At 49.9% G+C, this 18,895-nt stretch overlaps 1 protein-coding gene across 1 annotated transcript in view; it reads left to right on the forward strand.

The window, feature by feature from the left end:
* Positions 1-14,041, forward strand: part of Hunk (hormonally up-regulated Neu-associated kinase) — a 110,778-nt gene extending 96,737 nt beyond the window's left edge. Inside the window, exons 9-11 of the mRNA XM_051150191.1 lie at positions 3,070-3,117; positions 9,078-9,258; positions 13,294-14,041. Coding sequence (XP_051006148.1) covers positions 3,070-3,117; positions 9,078-9,258; positions 13,294-13,952 — 888 coding nt within the window. The 3' untranslated portion in view covers positions 13,953-14,041. The remainder of the gene's footprint in view (positions 1-3,069; positions 3,118-9,077; positions 9,259-13,293) is intronic.
* The last annotated feature ends 4,854 nt before the right edge of the window (positions 14,042-18,895 follow it).

The following is an 18,895-nucleotide window of genomic DNA, read 5'->3' on the forward strand; positions in this document are numbered from 1 at the left end:
TTCTAGATATGTGTTCAATTAAAAAAAAAAAAAAAAAAAAGATGCCTGATGCATGTACGGAGTGTCTTCTACGGCTCCTCGCTCCTGCACATCTTCCTGTCTGTGCTGCTCTCACACCCAGCCTTCTGCGGCAGAGGTGGCTGTAAGTGCCAGAGCCCCGATGGGGAAAGTGCCTCATCTCTCATTCAGATTCCTTTTCTCTGACGGTTATTTCCACTTGGCCAGAAAACACGTGGCGGCCGCTTTAAACATTTGTTGAACTCTTGAACAGTTAGGATTTAAATAGGAGCGCTAATGGACAAACTGCATTTCAGTTTTCTATGATCCATTTGTGTCTCCAATGTGCAGTATTACTTCAGCTAATTGAATTGCAGGCTGTTACTGGATCGCACCGCTCGTCTCTGTTGGAACCTGGGGAGTGGAGTGGGGCTGGGTAGAAAAAGTCCTAGGATGCAGCCACAGAGTTGCCGGGGTTCACTCCAGTTGCCACTGGCTGGCATGGGAAGCCGGGGTGGGGTGGGGTGGAGGACGGACGACACAATGCAGGAGTGAGGGTGGATGGGGAGAGGGAATGGAGTGTGAAGTTGTAGCGTTTGGCTGGGGGACCACATCCTCCTAGGATGTCATGAAGCTGCATCCTGTGCCCAGAGTGCATGGGTGGCCTCTTTTTATTTCCTCATTTTTATTCTTTTTTTTTTTTTTTTTTTTCCCCTACTAGAGGACAAATAAGCCTGATTGAGTTTCCAAACTTCCCTTTGGGGATTACAGTGCTATGATATTAAGAATTATTCTTCCTCTTCATGTAAAAAGGCAAAGAGACCATTTTGTAAAATTGGGCCATACGGCTGGATGTGGTAGTGCATGTCTTTATCACTGGAGAGGCAGAGGCAGGGGGATCTTGGTGAATTGGATGCCAGCTTGGTGTACATGTGAGTTCCAGGACAGCCAGGACTATGTAGATGGACCCAATATTAAGACAGACAGACAGACAGACAGACAGAGACAGAGAAAAGAGAAGTGGGACAAGCATCTCACTTGGAAACACCAGTGTCTAAAGGACCCCTGGGCCTGTTGCAGTGGAGAAGGGATGCTCATCTGTTTTAAACTACATATTAAAAATGGCTTTAAGTGGGCTAGCTATAATGGAGCATGCCCTTAATCACAGCACTCTGAAAGTAGTGGACTGAGGATCTCTGTGAGTTCAAGGCTGCCAGGGCTACACAGTGAGAACCTATCTTTAAAAAAAAAAAAAAAAAAAAAAGATGCAAAAGCTATTTTCATTGAAATATTTTCTAAAATGTCAACTTTTAAAGTGTGAATTTAGAAACAGGAAGTCTCGGAGCTGGAGAGATGGCTCAGAGATTAAGAGCACTGGCTGCTCTTCCAGAGGTCCTAAATTCAATCCCCAGCAACCACATGGTGGCTCACAACCATCTATAATGAGATCTGATGCCCTCTTCTGGTGAGCAGGTGTACATGCAGGCAGAACACTGTATACATAATAATAAATAAATCTTGAAAGAAAGAAAGAAAGAGGAGGTCTCTCCAGACTAGGTGTAGTCATGGGGCATCAGGAACTGGATTCTTCTGACCCGGCTGTTGTAATAGGTAACACCCAGGGCAGACATTTTGTGTTTCGGTTCTAGAGGTCAAGGTGACACAGGGCTGGTTCCTCCCGAAGGCTGGGAGAGGGATGCTGCTCCCAGCCTTTCTCCAGGCTTCCGACGGTGGCTGCTGATCTTCCCTCCTTGCTCTCCCTTCTCATGCCATGTTAGATGCATTCCCGTGTCCAAAGTCTTGAAAGGACACCAGTCGTATTGCAGAAAGTTCCTTCTGATAACCTTGATTTAACTCAACTACTGCTATAAACACCCAACTCCAAACAAGGTTATGTTCTGTGATCCAATAGTTTAAAACTCCAAGATAGAAATTTTGAGATACTGTTAACCTGTGGGGACTATAAGAGAATATTAAGATGTTCAGTTTATGACTCAGGGTTGGAGAGATGGCTCAGCAGGAAAACACTGCTCTTGTAGAGGACCCTGGTGCTGTTGCCAGCACCCACATGGAGGCACACCATGGCCTGTAACCCCAGTTTCAAAGGACCTGGAGCTGTCTTCTGGCCTCCATGGGCACCTGCACATACATGGTACATATAAACTCACACAGACACACATATATATACATATAAAAATAAAATATGGCCAAGGAACTATTTGCAGTTGATACCTGCTGTCAAAGGGAAAATCCATTAAAAAAAAACATATGTAGAAAAATATTATCAAACTACATTATATGTTTTTTTTTTTAATAAAAAAAGAAAAGAAATAAAGTGTGGGGTTGAGTCAAGTAACTAATTAATAAAATAGAATAAAAAGTTTTAGGAAGAGGGTTTTGGCTGCGGGGGGAATCTGAGGAGAACTTCCCAGGGACTGGGTGGGATCTACTTCCTAAGGGGCTGTTTCTATGGTCTCTTCGCTGTTGGAGAAACATGTTAAATAGCTTGTCGGGAGAACATCCCTCCCTTTGGAGACGCAGCATGTAATGACTTTACCTAGAAGATCCGTGTGGTTCTCCTCTCCCCTGGGGGTTGTTGGGTACCAGCCCACGGAGGCAAGAGGAGCAGAAGACGAGATGCAGAAGCTGGCAAGCCATAAGGAGATAGTTCAGCTCTAATCAGGGAGCTGTGTCAAGGGCCATATATCGAGTTGTGATTAGGGGCATCTATGTCTAAAGACACTCTCCAGATGGAGTCAGACAGAAAGCCTGAGGCCCTGCTGGGGAGAGGGAGGCCTGCACCTAACACTGAGCTCAGAGTGGCTCTCTGGACCGGGAGGACTGCAACCTCAGACAGCAGAGTTCTTACACAGATCTCCCTTCGTGTGAATCAGAACACCTGCTTCCTCCTTACACTGAGACTCAGGGGGTTGGTTTCTTTTTTTTTTTCCTATAATCATCGAAATGATTAATTTTCCACCAGAGGTACAGGGGGAGTAATAAAGGGTAGAGTTCTGGTAATAAGTGGTAGATGTAGCTTCGTGAGTTGATGAAAATTGGTGTTCTTTGCAGGCTTCCCTGGACACCTGGACGAGAGACCTTGAATTCCATGCTGTGCAGGTAAGAACTTGGGGTTCTGATGGATTGGCCAGGCTGTCCAGAGAGATACATTCTGGCTCACTTGTGGTCACATATGAAAATAGAGATATGATAGAAACAGGGATAGACAGTCAGATAGCAACCTTTTTTTTTTTTTTTAATTCTTGTGTGTGTGTCACTGTAACTATGGAAACCAGAAGAACACACTGGGTTTTGTCCTGTATGTATGCTTTATTCTTTTTGAGGCAGGGCCTTTCCCTGAACCTGTAGCTGGTTTTCCAGCCCCAGAAATCCTCTTGTCTCAGCCTTTGAAAACACCAGCGTTACAGGTATGCACAAGACCACACCTGGCTGGTTACGAGAGTGCTAACATCCCAGCTCAGGTGCTCATGGCTGCGTAGTGAGCGCAACTGAGGCACTGAGCAGCTCCGTAAGCCTACTTGTCCTTTTCTTCTTAAGGCTTTTCACTGAGTGGATGAGACAGATCACATTAAGGAGGACCATCTACTTTACTCAGCATCTGCTGATGTGGCTCCTACAGACCCTAAGCATTGCCTGTGCAGCAGCATTTGCACTGGTGTTGGCCACACACCAGATAATGTGGTCTAGCCAAGTTGACAATGGAATTAACTGTCATGTGATCCAAGGACCAACCCCTGCAGCCCTCTTTCCTTCTCCTGAATCCTGTGCACGGAATCCTGTGGAGAGTTGCTCACACCCCCGACACCCCCTCAGATGGGTTGGGTGCCTACTGTGCAGAACTGACCGTGTGTCTCTGTCTTCCACTCCTGTTTCTACTGCATGAGACATGTGGGTCTGCAGCCACCGTAGGGTTCCTGGTTCTATGGTTGACTTATGAGTCGACCCTTCTTTTTATAAGCTCACTCATAGTTTTCTTTTGTTCTCCACAGCCAAATCTGGCTTTCTCTAGCATGTTAGGCATAAAGGAACCGGTACCACCTGGCTGATGACATCTGGGAATACTGGCCATCTGGGGTGGGAGGGGTGGGCACCTGGCTCGTGCCCTGAGCAGCCAGGTGATGCTCCCTGATTTCCAGGCAAGCTCCCAAAGAGTTACACTTAATAGAATTCACCAATGGAAGCATCCTCAGATGGGCGGAGCTCGTCCTCACCCCGCCCCCTGGCTCTCCCTGTGCTGGAGTCACCCTCAGTATGGGAGAGAAGCCAGTTTTCCCAAGGGGCAGCTCTGCAGCCTGAGTACCTGCCCTGGGTAAGTGAGCGTTTGGCATTCTTATGCCGTGCAGGTGCAGATGGATTCTTGCTAATGCTTGCAGAGCTAAGAAGGACCCACACTTCTAGTTAAAGGTGGGGATACACCTCACCTGAGGTGATGGTAGTTGCTCATGCTCACAGCAAGTTGTTAAGAGCCAGGGATGGATTCAACTGCCAACTCTTACCGTGGCTGGTGCTCATTGGTGACTGGCCTCCACTGCCAGTCAGGAGGGAAGACCCTGAAAGGGACTGGATCCTTGGAGCTTAGGGCTTAGCGGCTGAGGACTGACCCCAACCCCCAGATTGGCTATTAGAGTAGAGTCATCTATGTTTGTGTGTGTCTATTTGTGAATGTGCCTGTATGTACACATCTGTCTGTACACACTCAGTTCATGTTGGTTTCTTCCATTGAATGGTTCAGGACATTAAAGAACTTGGTGCAAATCATCCTTTCTGGGGCCATGTTAAGCTTTTCTGTCACTGTTTTCTGTGTGTCTCTAAGTGAGTAGAATTGGGAGCCAGAGGTCAAGATTCTGCTTGTGGGGCTGGAACAATGGCTCAGTGGACAAGGTACTGTTGCTATGGTGTGAGGATGTGAGTTCAGACCCCTAGCACCCACATAAAAGCCAGGTGAGCATAGAGGCCCACCTGTATGTTACCTCAGTGCTCAGGAGACGAAGGATCCTGATGGTTAGCTCGCTTGACTAGCCAAGTCTGTTCTCTCCCAGCTCAGTGAGAGGCCCTGATTCTGTAAATAAAATAAGCAGGATTGAGAATGACAATCGATATCAACGGTGTCTATCTGGCCACACATGCACACATGTATGCATGCATGCACACATGCACACACACAGACATACATACACACATATACACAAACACAGACAGATGTACACATACACGCATGCGCGCGCGCACACACACACACACACACACACACACACACACACACACACACACGGTACTCTCTGGTCTGACTTGCTGATACAGCACTGTCCTGTGCCTAGAGTCAAGACTGTGAATTTCCCTATCTGTTCCTAGCCCTTATGGATGCTAAGGACAGACCAAGGAGACTCAGGAAAGCCAGGTCCCTGCCAGCCCCAGCACAGGTGGGTGGGGCACACACCCTCAGAAGGAAGAGTTTGGTCCTTTTTCTCTGAGGATCACTGTCCGTTATGTAAGATGTTAGTCTCTTGTTCCCCAGGGGATTTCTTTGGGAGAAAATAGGCTAAGCAAGTGAAAAGGTCTAACCGGGTGATCGCAGGCACGTGTTTGGGGCAATGGAAGCAGCTGGTTAAATAAACTCAGTTCCTTTAGACAACTGAACTTCCATATGGGCCTAAGGTTCACCCCCTTCAAGGAGCAGCAGGAGTGAGTTCTGACTGCTCCCTGGAAATAGGTACTGTGAAATCTCTGCGGAGATGTGTGTTCTGAGGGTTTGCAGGGCATGCTGAGGCAGGCACAGGCCCAACAAGGATGGCTTTAGCAGGGCGACCTGGCACGCTTTGGCCTGCAAGCAGTTTCCTCCTCCTCACATAGAATGCCCTCTCCTCATTGTCAAGTATTCCTTCCTTCACAGGAAACCTGTTCTTACAGGCCAGCCTGGGGCTCCCTCTCCAGCAGGACCCTCACATCTTGCCTATTGTCTGGGTTCAGCCTGGGTGGTGAAGCTGGTCCCAGAACTTTTATAACCCGAATCTTAAACTATCAAGACCCCCAAAGGGGCCTGGTAAGGAGCCAAAATAGGTACCCAAACAGCTGCTGGCAGCCCTCCTATGCCTGGGGCTACATAGCAGCCTGAAGGAGCCTTTGTAGTTTGTTTTGTTTTTAATTCTAAAATGGGTAGATGCAATTTGATCTTTTCTATCAAATTTTATTTTGAAGTGTGTTGCAAAAGTGCATCTAGTGTGTGATTTTTCTTCCTGCTTCAGGTATTAACAGATAGAAATGGTGACTTTGCATAAGAACAGAGAAATTAAAAAAGAAATTGAAGTGGTGGCACACGCCTTTAATCCCAGCACTTGAGAGGCAGAGGCAGGTGGATCTCTGTGAGTTCAAGCCAGCCTGGTCTACAAAGTGAGTCCAGCACAGCCAGAGCTGTTATACAGAGAAACCCTGTCTTAAAAAAACCAAAAAATAAAGAGAAAGAGGAGGAGGAGGAGGAGGAGAAGAAATTGAGCAAAGGAAGTTCTTCCAGACTTTTCAGGACAGATCTATCATATCCTCTGTCATGCCAGACAGGGGTGTGTGTGTAGCTGGCTGGCTGACTGTGCATCTATGTTTGTGTGTATCTGTTTGTGTATGTGCCTATATGTCTGTCTATGTGTGTGTCTGTATGTGCCTATCTGTGTGTGTGTCTATGTGGCAGCTTTGTGTGTCTGTCTGTCTGTGTGTGTATCATATATGTGTGTGTGTGTATGTATTGATCTGTCTGTGTCTGTGTGTGTGTGTGTGTGTGTATGTGTGTATCGGTGTGTTTGCTATAAAAGCTTGTTCTCCTTTGCTTTAGCGAAGGTAGAAGGTAGACTGTTTGTGTTTCATGGAAACAGGAGCAGAGAGAAGTGGAAACTGTGCATATCTCCTTCTGGCCTTCCTGTGGTCACCTGCAACACACCTCCTAGCGTTCTGGATATCTTAGTGCATTTTCTATTGTTAACAACAGAATGCTCGAGACCAGATCATTTATGAACAACAAAATGGTTTTGTCCGGTTGGTTGGTTTGGTTTTGGGGTTTTTGTTTTGTTTTGGCTTTTGGTTTTTTGAGACAGGGTTTCTCTGTGTCGCCTTGGCTGTCCTGGACTCACTATGTAGACCAGGCTGGCCTCGAACTCACAGAGATCCGCCTGCCTCTGCCTCCCAGAGTGCTGGGGTTACAGGCTTGTGCCACATATCTCCCAGGGGCAGTAGCTCCTGGGAGTGGCACTGAAGACACAGCACCATCACTTCCCCTTCCTTCCCAGTTGTTCTTTGCCGTTGGTGAGCCAGTCATAATGAGCTCTCTCCCAAGGCCCTGGGCATCCTTGTTGGGAAAGGCACTTTTGTGAAAGTGCAAAGAGACTCGCAAAGCTTTTCAGCACATATATGAAAAATTGATGAGCTTCCTTGAATTGCAAATCCTCTTCAACTTGACGGCAAAAGAATGTGGAAAGCTGCCTTTTCCCCTCACCCAGGGTGAGGTCAGGGATGCCTTGGCTGTGTTCAACAGTAGACACCCATGTTGTCCTCAGGGCCAGAGAAAGGATTTCTCCTTCTGCAGCTGCTTAGTGGCTCCACTGGTCCTAGAAACATGAACTCAATTAATTTTAATTCAGTTCAGTTTCCACTGACCTTTCTCCCTCCCAATAGCTGCTTATAATGCTGTTTCTTGGTGCCTGGCTCAGGGCCAGAGGCTGGGGGGTTATAGGCAAATCAAACAGTCAGGTCCACTCCCATTAGAGAGATTAGGATCTGGTTCTAGAAAGATAAACTCTACAGCTAAAAACACGGCAGCATACGTTCTAGATCTATATGTAAATGCTCCCATGCTGAGATGGTAAAAAAGGGTTAGGGACCTACCAGGACATCCGGCTCCGAAGGGTTCACACCAAGCATACTGGGCCTAGTGTTAAATGAAAGCAGCTGTCGCTCTGTGTTTGCCAACTCTTCATTGCAGTTGGGATCACAGGGTACCAGTCGATGGATGGATGATGGGTAGATGGGTGGGTGGGTGGGCGGATTTAGAATTTTGAGACATGGTCTATTTGGGCTTTTTCATTGTTGTATCATCTAACTTATAGAACAAATTACTTTGCTTCAGAGTTTTCAGGCCATAGGGGTAAGGGCATAGCAGAGCTATATTATCATGGCAGATGGAAACAAACAGTGATAGGAAAGAGGCCAAGGAAAAATGTAACTGACAATAACACATATTCAGTGATCTCTCTTTCTCAGCCAAGCCCCGCCTCCCTAAAGTTCACCTCTCCCTGAACAGCTGGTGCAAGATTTGAAGCCATTAAAAGATGCATGGATTAGATCCGAGCCCTCGTGAGCTCAGGGCCTCGGAGTTGCCCTTGGAGACACTCCCAGGAGCAGCCTCTCTAAACCCCCTAGGTGCTGCTCAGTCCAGTCCAGCCAAAAGTCAAGATGAACCACAGCCAGGTCTCACTGTAGGTCAGGCTGGCCTTGAACTTGAAATCCTCCTTGCTCAGGCTCAGAATAGTGGAATTATAGTTCTGCACCACCCTGCTTCAAACGCACACAGTAGGTCTTTAGAACTTTGGGTTGTTTGCTCCTTAGTTCCTTCAGACTTTTCCAGAATCCCTGATCACATACGGTGGCTTTACCCACTCTGGACATGTTGACACAGTTAGAACAGGCGAGCTAGAGAGGGGCCAGGTTTACTTGTTTCCGGCATGGCTCCCTGGAGGACGGGCTAGGCCTCAGCCTTCCTCTCAATCCATACCCTGCAAAGTGTACAGCATTTAAAAGATGAATTCTTCTTCTGGGTGGTGGTGGCGCACGCCTTTAATCCCAGCACTTGGGCGGCAGAGGCAGGTGGATCTCTGTGAGTTCGAGACCAGCCTGGTCTACAGAGCAAGTTCCAGGACAGCCAGAGCTATTACAGGGAAATCCAGTCTCAAACCACCACCATCTCCTCCCCCACAAAAAAAAGATGAGTTCCTCTCAGCTATTTGGATGACTTTTCAGAGGTGAATCCTAGAGTAGATTCTGGTGGGTGTCTGAATATGTATGTTCACTTTGATTTGAAGGATAAAAAGCCCAAAGAACAAGAAAAAAGAGGTGATTTTCTTCATCGTCCATTTTCCAAGAAGTCAGACAAGAGCCTGCCTTCTCATAAACAGCCTTCAGCCTCGCTCATCACACAGATTCAGAATACGACAGCCATGCTCAAAGACCGGAAGGCCTCCAAGTCTGGCTTCCCCGACAAAGGTGAGTCAGCCCCACTGTCTTGCTTACTAATGATGGCTGTGCGGGCTCGTGGCAGAGGTGGCTGTGCCTCTGCCCATCTAAGGCACCAGGACTCAGGAGCTAAGCAGCGGGGTGTCGACCTCCTGTGCTAGCTTTGAGAAGACAGGGACAGGCACATGGTATAATGGAAACAGACACTGAGGTACATAGTCCTGCAGGTACATAATGTTGAAGGAACAGACATAGAGACATGGCGGCAAGTCTTCAGGGTGTGCAGGATTATGGAAGAAGAGTTGAGGTGCGTAGAACTATAGTGGCAGAAATTAGGACAGGAAGTATTGTAGGAGCAGAGGCTGGGGTGTGTGACACTGTAGGAGCAAGGCTGGGGTGTGTGACGCTGTAGGAGCAGAGGCTGGGGTGTGTGACACTGTAGGAGCGGAGGCTGGGGTGTGTGACGCTGTAGGAGCAGAGGCTGGGGTCTGTGACGCTGTAGGAGCGGAGGCTGGGGTGTGTGACACTGTAGGAGCGGAGGCTGGGGTGTGTGACGCTGTAGGAGCAGAGGCTGGGGTGTGTGACACTGTAGGAGCGGAGGCTGGGGTGTGTGACGCTGTAGGAGCGGAGGCTGGGGTGTGTGACACTGTGGGAGCAGAGGCTGGGCTGTGTGACGCTGTAGGAGCAGAGGCTGGGGTGTGTGACACTGTAGGAGCAGAGGCTGGGGTGTGTGACGCTGTAGGAGCGGAGGCTGGGGTGTGTGACGCTGTAGGAGCAGAGGCTGGGGTGTGTGACACTGTGGGAGCAGAGGCTGGGGTGTGTGACACTGTAGGAGCAGAGGCTGGGGTGTGTGACGCTGTAGGAGCAGAGGCTGGGGTGTGTGACACTGTAGGAGCAGAGGCTGGGGTGTGTGACGCTGTAGGAGCAGAGGCTGGGGTGTGTGACGCTGTAGGAGTGGAGGCTGGGGTGTGTGACGCTGTAGGAGCGGAGGCTGGGGTGTGTGACACTGTAGGAGCAGAGGCTGGGGTGTGTGACGCTGTAGGAGCAGAGGCTGGGGTGTGTGACACTGTAGGAGCAGAGGCTGGGGTGTGTGACACTGTAGGAGCGGAGGCTGGGGTGTGTGACGCTGTAGGAGCAGAGGCTGGGCTGTGTGACGCTGTAGGAGCGGAGGCTGGGGTGTGTGACGCTGTAGGAGCGGAGGCTGGGGTGTGTGACGCTGTAGGAGCGGAGGCTGGGGTGTGTGACGCTGTAGGAGCGGAGGCTGGGGTGTGTGACGCTGTAGGAGCGGAGGCTGGGGTGTGTGACACTGTAGGAGCGGAGGCTGGGGTGTGTGACACTGTAGGAGCGGAGGCTGGGGTGTGTGACACTGTAGGAGCAGAGGCTGGGGTGTGTGACACTGTAGGAGCGGAGGCTGGGGTGTGTGACACTGTAGGAGCGGAGGCTGGGGTGTGTGACGCTGTAGGAGCAGAGGCTGGGCTGTGTGATGCTGTAGGAGCAGAGGCTGGGGTGTGTGACACTGTAGGAGCGGAGGCTGGGCTGTGTGACGCTGTAGGAGCGGAGGCTGGGGTGTGTGACGCTGTAGGAGCAGAGGCTGGGGTGTGTGACGCTGTAGGAGCGGAGGCTGGGGTGTGTGACGCTATAGGAGCAAGGCTGGGGTGTGTGACACTGTAGGAGTGGAGGCTGGGCTGTGTGACGCTGTAGGAGCGGAGGCTGGGCTGTGTGACGCTGTAGGAGCAGAGGCTGGGGTGTGTGACACTGTAGGAGCAGAGGCTGGGGTGTGTGACACTGTAGGAGCGGAGGCTGGGCTGTGTGACGCTGTAGGAGCAGAGGCTGGGGTGTGTGACACTGTAGGAGCGGAGGCTGGGGTGTGTGACGCTGTAAGAGCGGAGGCTGGGCTGTGTGACGCTGTAGGAGCGGAGGCTGGGGTGTGTGACGCTGTAAGAGCGGAGGCTGGGGTGTGTGACGCTGTAGGAGCGGAGGCTGGGGTGTGTGACACTGTAGGAGCGGAGGCTGGGGTGTGTGACGCTGTAGGAGCGGAGGCTGGGGTGTGTGACGCTGTAGGAGCAGAGGCTGGGGTGTGTGACGCTGTAGGAGCAGAGGCTGGGGTGTGTGACACTGTAGGAGCAGAGGCTGGGCTGTGTGATAACTGTAGATGATTGTGATATGAGTCTGGGGGTCCGTGGCGTGCAGGAGCAGAGGTTTTGGTGCATGGCATTTTACGACTGGAGGCCAGTTGTGTAAGTGTCACAGAACCAGATCAGCGCACACCACACTGTGGGGCCGAGATGAGCATACGAGGCTACAGGAGTCGGTGGGATAGATTGATAGGAACAGCGGGAAGAGAGCCAAAGCAGGTGCCGGGCTGTAGGCTTGTTGGAGCTTTCCTCAGAACCATGGCCCCGTGAGGCATTCAAGTGTTCCTGTGCCTGAGTTCTGGACTGATGGTTGGATTTACTGACCCAAGTTCAAGTCCCAGCTGTACTGTTTGTTGTGGGCTGAAGGTCTACATTGACTCCCTTAGTTGTAACAGCCATGGCTGTTAAAACTTCTAGGTAGACCCAATGTGTCCTGACTCAGAATCCATCCCACTGCTGATGCCTGATACGTGTGAGCCCCTTTCTAGGGCGGCACAGGCTTGAGATGTATGGGAGAAACACCCTGGGAGGGAGACACAGGAACTGGGGCTGTGTTAATGTACAATCTTGAGGCAGGACCGCTCTCTATTGTAGGCTGGCTGCAGAGACTTTGTTTATTTTACAGGTCTCAGCATCTGATCCTGAGGCTCAGGGACAGGTGTGGTCACTTAAGGTCAACTCAGGCTTGTTGCTTTGTTTAGTGAGACCCGAGTATGGCAGCTACTAACCCTTCCTTGCCCAGAGCAGCCTGTCTTAGTGCACAGAACACAGCCGACCCAGGAGTGGAGGCAGTGCTCACCGAGCCAGCCGGATCACTGACAATGTTAGCCATTAATGAAATCTTACTTCTTCCTGCTGTCGCATCTCAGGCATCTGCTGCCCCGGGAGATTTATTTCCATGTCTGGGTTTTTATTTATGTGGGCAAGGAAGAGTCTCAGAGCCCTCGGCTGTTCCCAAAACCACTCCCACTGGGCAGCAGCTTGCTCCTGCAGCCGTGCCACGGTGAAGTCCATAAAATGTTACGCAGTGAAAAGAGCCTGAGACAGAACTTGTTCTGCGTGAACTTGGCTTTCCTTCCCCCAGGTGTGAAGCCTCTAGCGGTTTCCTTCTCTTTCCGGGTGCAGTTTACAAACCTGGACTCCGGTCTGTGCCAGCTCAAGATGGAAAATCTGGGCATTGGCCGGTTGTCTTTGCTACGTTATCTCTGTTTGCTGTTGTCCAGGCCGTACTGAGTTCAAAGCCATGAAGGAGGCTTGAAAAAAGAGGGGCATCTTCAGGCTGAATGAGCCTGGAAGCACTTGCGCTAAAGGAATGGGTCAGCTTCCAAAGTTCGGGCACTATATGACGCCATTCCAAGAGTAGCCAAATTCATGGAGCTGCGGGTGGAATGAGGGTGGCCAACAATGTATGGAGACAAGGGAGAGTGGGTGAGTGTTTAATGGCAGGAGGATGAGATAACTGTGTAGACTTTGTTATATATATTACCATGATAAACTTGTAAGAAAGTTTCTGAGGGGGCAGAAGTCCTTCCAGGGCCAGCATTTGGAAGACCAGATGTATGGGTGTTCAGGAAGTCAGACTCTGTACTTTCAAGGCTTTAGTGAATGTTCTAGTAGGTAAACCTCTTTATTCAAAGGCCTCTTGACAGAGTTGGTAATTTTTAGTTACCAAAGGGGCGCGGGTGTTACCCTGTGCTTCTAGCCTGGGCTCATGTTTCCTATACCCTAGAAAGGCTTCTGGGTTCCTGTGGGGATCTCAGATGCTCTGGCTGACTCCCCCTCTAACTAGCCAAGGCCATTTGTTTCTTGCTTCCTCCTGCCTTGTACCAGGTTGTCGCTGTCTCAGTTAACCGCGAAGGGGTGCATGGGCAGAACAGCCGTGTACGTTTTTCCGAATCTATTTTCACGGCCTTGTTTTCTTGGTGTGCAGATTCCTTCGGCTGCCGCAATCTTTTCCGGAAAACCTCCGATTCCAATTGTGTGGCCTCTTCTTCCATGGAGTTCATCCCTGTCCCGCCTCCCAGGACACCAAGGATTGTAAAGAAACTTGAGTCACACCAGCCAGGGCCCGGAAGTGCCAGCATCCTCCCGAAGGAAGAGCCCCTGCTGCTGGATATGGTGCGCTCCTTTGAGTCTGTGGATCGGGAAGACCACGTAGAGCTGCTGTCCCCTTCCCACCACTATAGGATCCTGAACTCACCTGTCAGCTTGGCCCGTAGGAATTCTAGCGAGAGGACTCTCTCCCCGGGGCTGCTGCCTGGATGCACGTCACCTCTCCAAACTCCACTGCATTCCACATTGGTCTCCTTTGCCCATGAGGAAAAGAACAGCCCCCCGAAAGAGGACGGTGTGTGCTCCCCGCCTCCGGTTCCCAGCAATGGCCTCACGCAGCCTCTGGGGAGCCCCAACTGTGTGAAAAGCAGGGGAAGGTTCCCTATGATGGGCATTGGACAGATGCTGAGGAAGCGGCATCAGAGCCTACAGCCTTCCTCAGAGAGGTCCCTGGAGGCCAGCATGTCCCCACTGCAGCCCACAGCCCCCTCCAGCCTCTCCTTTGACATGGCTGATGGTGTCAAGGGCCAGTGCTAATCTGGGATTGGCAAGATTCTGGGCCTCTGGGGACAGCAATGGACCAGAGCTCTAAACACACACACACACACACACACACGCACACACACACACACACACACACACACACACACACACACACACACACACACACACACACACACACACACACACCCCAGGGCATGAATAATCAACACCACAGTGGCATCTTTTATTCTTTTATTCCTGCCACATGATGTCCCATGCTTGGATCAGCAGAATTCCACAGACTCAAAGTCCGTACACCCAGCCTCACTGAGGGAGCCTCTGAGATGCTGAGAATCGGGAGGACTGGCCGGGCCATCACCTGTTCCAGCCTCTGTTCAACCACCAATCACTGAGCCCTCTCTGGTGTCTCGGTGTCCTAGATGGGCTCAGAGCTGAAAGCTGCACCTCCGTTGGCGGGACCACTCAGATTTCCAGACCAGCACCAGTCCTTCCCTCCCTTACTACGTGTGTGCCTCTCACAGACTGCTCTGTCCAGTGGCCGGTCACAGTCTCACAGGGACCATACCACAGCAAGGACGTTCACGCATCCCTGGGATTCCTTCCCAGAGGGAAGCAATCTTTCTTCTCCTAACAGTGAGTCCCTACAGGAGAGCAGGAGTGAGTCACAGTGCTAGGCCCTGGGAACCCTGGAGGATGATGGGATCGAGCCCAGCACAGAGAACCCAGATGGAAGGTGAAGACTGAAGGCCGCACTCTCCTGTGCAATGTTTTGACAGATTCTTTTTCTTTCTTTCTTTCTTTTGTGGTTGAAGCTTGCTGAGGATTGAATGAACTTGTCTAAAGGGATTCTTTCTTTATTATGTCATTAAATTGAAGTCCTTTTTTTTTTTTTTTTTTTTTTTTTTTTTTTTTTTTAAGACAGGGTTTTATTAAGTAGCCCAGACTGGCTTCAAACTCATCCTCCTCCTGCCTCAGCTTCCAAAGTGCTGAGATTACAAGTATATATCCCCTGTGTCTGGCTCAAAATAGCAATTAAAACAAAACAAAAACGACATGGCCAGATGAGAAGTACTTCTTACTAAATTCATGTCTTTCTGAGAGGCGGCCACTCAGCTGGGTGGTGATGGTGGGCATTAGACGTCAGTGGCTGGCCTGAGGGATGACAGCCTAGCCATCCTGTGGCAACAGCAGGAGGCGCAGAACATAGCAGCTCCAGATGGCTCTGGAGAAAGTGAGAAAGGATCCTTCAGGCAGAGCTGAGGTGGCAGGAAGGAGGCTTGCGCTGTGCAGTGCTGTTCTACTGCTGCAGTTAGGCCTTAGCTGGTCTGCTGGGAGCTGAGCGCAGGCTTGCCCACAGGGAGCACGCTTATGGACGCGTCCTTCCCCGAGGAAGAAGACAGTGCCCCCCCCCCACCCCCAATGGACTCTCAGTTCACATTGTATTCTACACCTCTCCTTCCAGGATTGAACCAAAGATGCATTTCCGGTTTTGTGACTGTGCTGCCCTGTGTGTCTTTTGTGGAACCTGGTGTTGTCTGATCGTGTGCATCTGGCACTTGGCGGGGAGCGTCTGTGTGGATCCCGCGCCCGGTACTTAGCAGGAGACTGCTCCGACACGAGTAGCACTGCAAGGAGGGGAAGAACTGGCACAAGTTGGGTCACAGTTCGGGTAGGAGATGATTTCTGGAACAGCCTAGAATCTTTGACAGTTCCAGATGTGATCGGAGACCACAGCTGTGGCCATGAAACCAGGGTCATCCTCTTGGTCCACTGATTCTAAAGTGGGCAGATTTCCATAAGGTCACAGAGCCAGCCTTTGCCAGTAAGGGATGAGAGGCAATGTCACCGTTTCTCATTTACCAGTGGTGGCTTCCTTTGGCTTCTCACAGCTCTGACTGGCAGGAAGAGAGCACACATTTGCCTGGCCCTGGAAGCAGGATGCTCTTGTTTTGGATGGTTTGGGTTAAGACCTGGGCTGGACTCACACCCCCCCCCCCCCCCCCATGCTAGGGCCCATTAGGAGGAAGCCTGCTTCTCTCAGCAGCTGGTGGCGGGCGGTCTTCAGCATGGCTTCACTTCAGCTGCCAGGACCCAACATTGAAGACAGAACTCTTTAAGCGAGAGAAGAAGAATCATCATCTACAGACACGCTCTCTACTTGACGTGATGTGTTTGAGTTTTGATGAGTGAAGAGTCCTTTTTTACAGATAACTGCCAACTGCAAGCATTTGGCTCTGCAAGCTGGTAGGATGTGTACCTGTGTGCTGTGCCCTGCCCCTCCCCTTTTTTTGTAGCTCCTTATGTCTTTTTTTGGCTGTTTAGCTTTTCTCACACGTGTATGTGCCTGTGTTGGTGTTAGCTCACGGAGAAAGTGTTTCCCATTCTTCGAGAACTGCAGCAGGTGCACAACTAGGTGCCTGTGTTGCCATGGTAACCTGGACTCTGAACTCAGGTGTATAGTGAACCCAGTGAGAAGTAAAGGGGAGCCAGAAGGGGAGACAAGCTGTGTTTTGGGGTGTGCACAAACACCTGACAGACAAGTCTATGAAACCGAGTGAAAGAAGAATTGTTAAGTTCTTTATTGTTTTATTATATTTATATGGGACACTTGACTGTCTTCTTGTTGAGTACAGAATGCTTTGTCTGTTTGACCCACGACTGTCCTTCCTGAGTCTTTGCCTGTGATTCCAGTCAGCTGTGGCCACTGATGGGAGTGACCGAACCGTCACCGTGTGAGGTCCCGGAGGAAGAATCTATTTTAGTTGTACGATTTGGTCATAAGTAAGGACTATATTTATGTCACTGTTATTGAATATATGTACTTTTATAATGGCTGTGAAATACACTTTTTCCTCACTATGGCTACTTCTCTATTTATTGATAAATATTGAAACATTGAGTGTGTGGTACAGAGTACCACTGTTGACCTGAAACGCTTGGCATAGATGGCAATAGGGGTAGAGCGGGGCCTGGGAGCCTTTCTGCTCCTCGATTCTCCTACAGTGGGTGTTTACAAAGGTTTAGGTGGCTGATGGACTGAACGGCAGCTCAGGATGACTCAGCACAGCTTTCACGTCGATGAGCCAGGGTTTTGCCAGGAGACGGATCTCCGTGAATCTTGCGTCCTTGTTTTAGGTCCTGGGCCAGGCAAGGGGTGGAAATGTGATGGGGAGGAGAAGATTCGCTGTTGGCATTGTCCTGGGCGTGACACAACTCACGGCTCGTCCCAGAATGTCTCTACAGGTGCCACCTTCCTTAAATCCTTGTGTTCCTGTCCTATGGGGACTTCAGGCTCAGCAGGTTGCATGGCTACAAAGCAGACAGGGCCCCTGTCCTCACTATACAGGCTCACTCGGAAGTTAGACTTAAGGAACACTTTGTAGCTCTGGCATTTTATTGTAAGAATCACAGCATTTCAGAGCAGGAAGGACCCTAGGATTCTCTGGTCCAACCTTACTGCTGTTTCTCATTTCTTCTCCAAGGTCTTGTGCAGTCCAGGCTTGCGTGTGCTGCCGGCAGACCCAGCTGTTTCAGTCTGTGTTTTGCTGAGTAGCTTAGGATTACTATGTAGTTTAGGCTTTCCTTGGCATCACAATCCTCCTGACTCAGCCTTCCAAATGCTAAGATTACAGGCATGCACCACCGTCCTCAGTTACACTGGCCTTTGTAAAGTTGATACCTCTAGGGTCCACAGGTGAATTGGCTGCTGTGAGCCAGGAGGAAAATTGAGGGAAACCAAGCTGTCATTGTAGAGGCATTTCTGAGGTTCCTGGGTGGAGCTGTCTGGGCATTCTTCAGCCATTTTCAAAATGGTAGAGTTTCTCAAGAAACTGCAGCTGGTTAAGCGTCGTCCCCTTCTGCTACCCTCCACTGATTATTGAAGCTTGGCGGACCACTTTCTTTTTGGACTCTCTTGTTTTCCTCAGTAAATCTTGTGTAAATAGAGATCCTTTGCTATCTACTGAGTTTGTGAGAGTAAATCACACAGACGTATCACACAGTGAGACAAATTCAGAAAGAATGCTAGAGGTTTTTTTTTGTTGTTGTTGGTTTTTTTTTTTTTTTTTTAAAGCAGGGTCTGGAAAGTCTCTTGGTTACTGTGTTTGTTTTCTGTGTACGAGCCTCTGAGCCACAGACACACTGAGAATAATTCAGAGCAATGCTGGGAGCTGGTTCAATTTAGTGTCATCGCTTTTCAATGGCGGCAGTGTGTTTCCTGAGTGGTAAATGAGTGTATTATCTGTGGCAGCTTTTTGCTCCAGGGAGCTTCTCAGACATCTGGTTCCACAGACAGTGGGGGTACCTCTCTGAACTTCTTTGCTATGAACGTGTTTTCATGGCACTGTTCTGGGATTGGATGTTTGTGGGCACACAGGAGTAGTGAGGGAGGGTGGCCAGGAGGCTTGTAGGTACCTGCGTCCGAGTTGGCACACATGCAATGAGCTAGCTGGGGGAAGCCCATCTGGGACCGTAAGGAGGGAGTTATCAGACCAACTGGGGTTAAGCAGCTTGTGATGAAAGATGGGACCAGACAGAGAGGGCACCACCAGGGAACTTAGAAGACAAGCCGTGTTGGCAGCAAAGACCTTAACTCAGATTAAGCTCTGTAACTCAGTTATTTAAGCTTTATACAAGAACAAAACTCGATTTTCTAGACATCACACCACAGACAGCTGACAAAAGGGCAGGTGGCAAGTCTTGTATTGGGGACAAACTTTTCATCCAGAAGTTGGGCAGCGCTTCACCAGTGTTCTCCTCGTGAGCAGCCCGCTTGTGGGATCCTTTGGGCTTCACTTGCATAACATACAACACCCCGAATTCTAATAATTTTCTCAGTAAAGATTTCTTTCCTACACAAATTTTAACAGAACTCATGTAAAGACCATCACAGAACACAGAATTCACAGAGATGAAATATTGTAAAAGCCAGAGGTTGGGGGGATGGGCTGGGCACAAGGCATTGTCTTCTCAACATA

This window comes from Acomys russatus, chromosome 8 (genome assembly GCF_903995435.1).
Source record: "Acomys russatus chromosome 8, mAcoRus1.1, whole genome shotgun sequence".
Taxonomy (NCBI): Eukaryota; Metazoa; Chordata; class Mammalia; order Rodentia; family Muridae; genus Acomys; species Acomys russatus.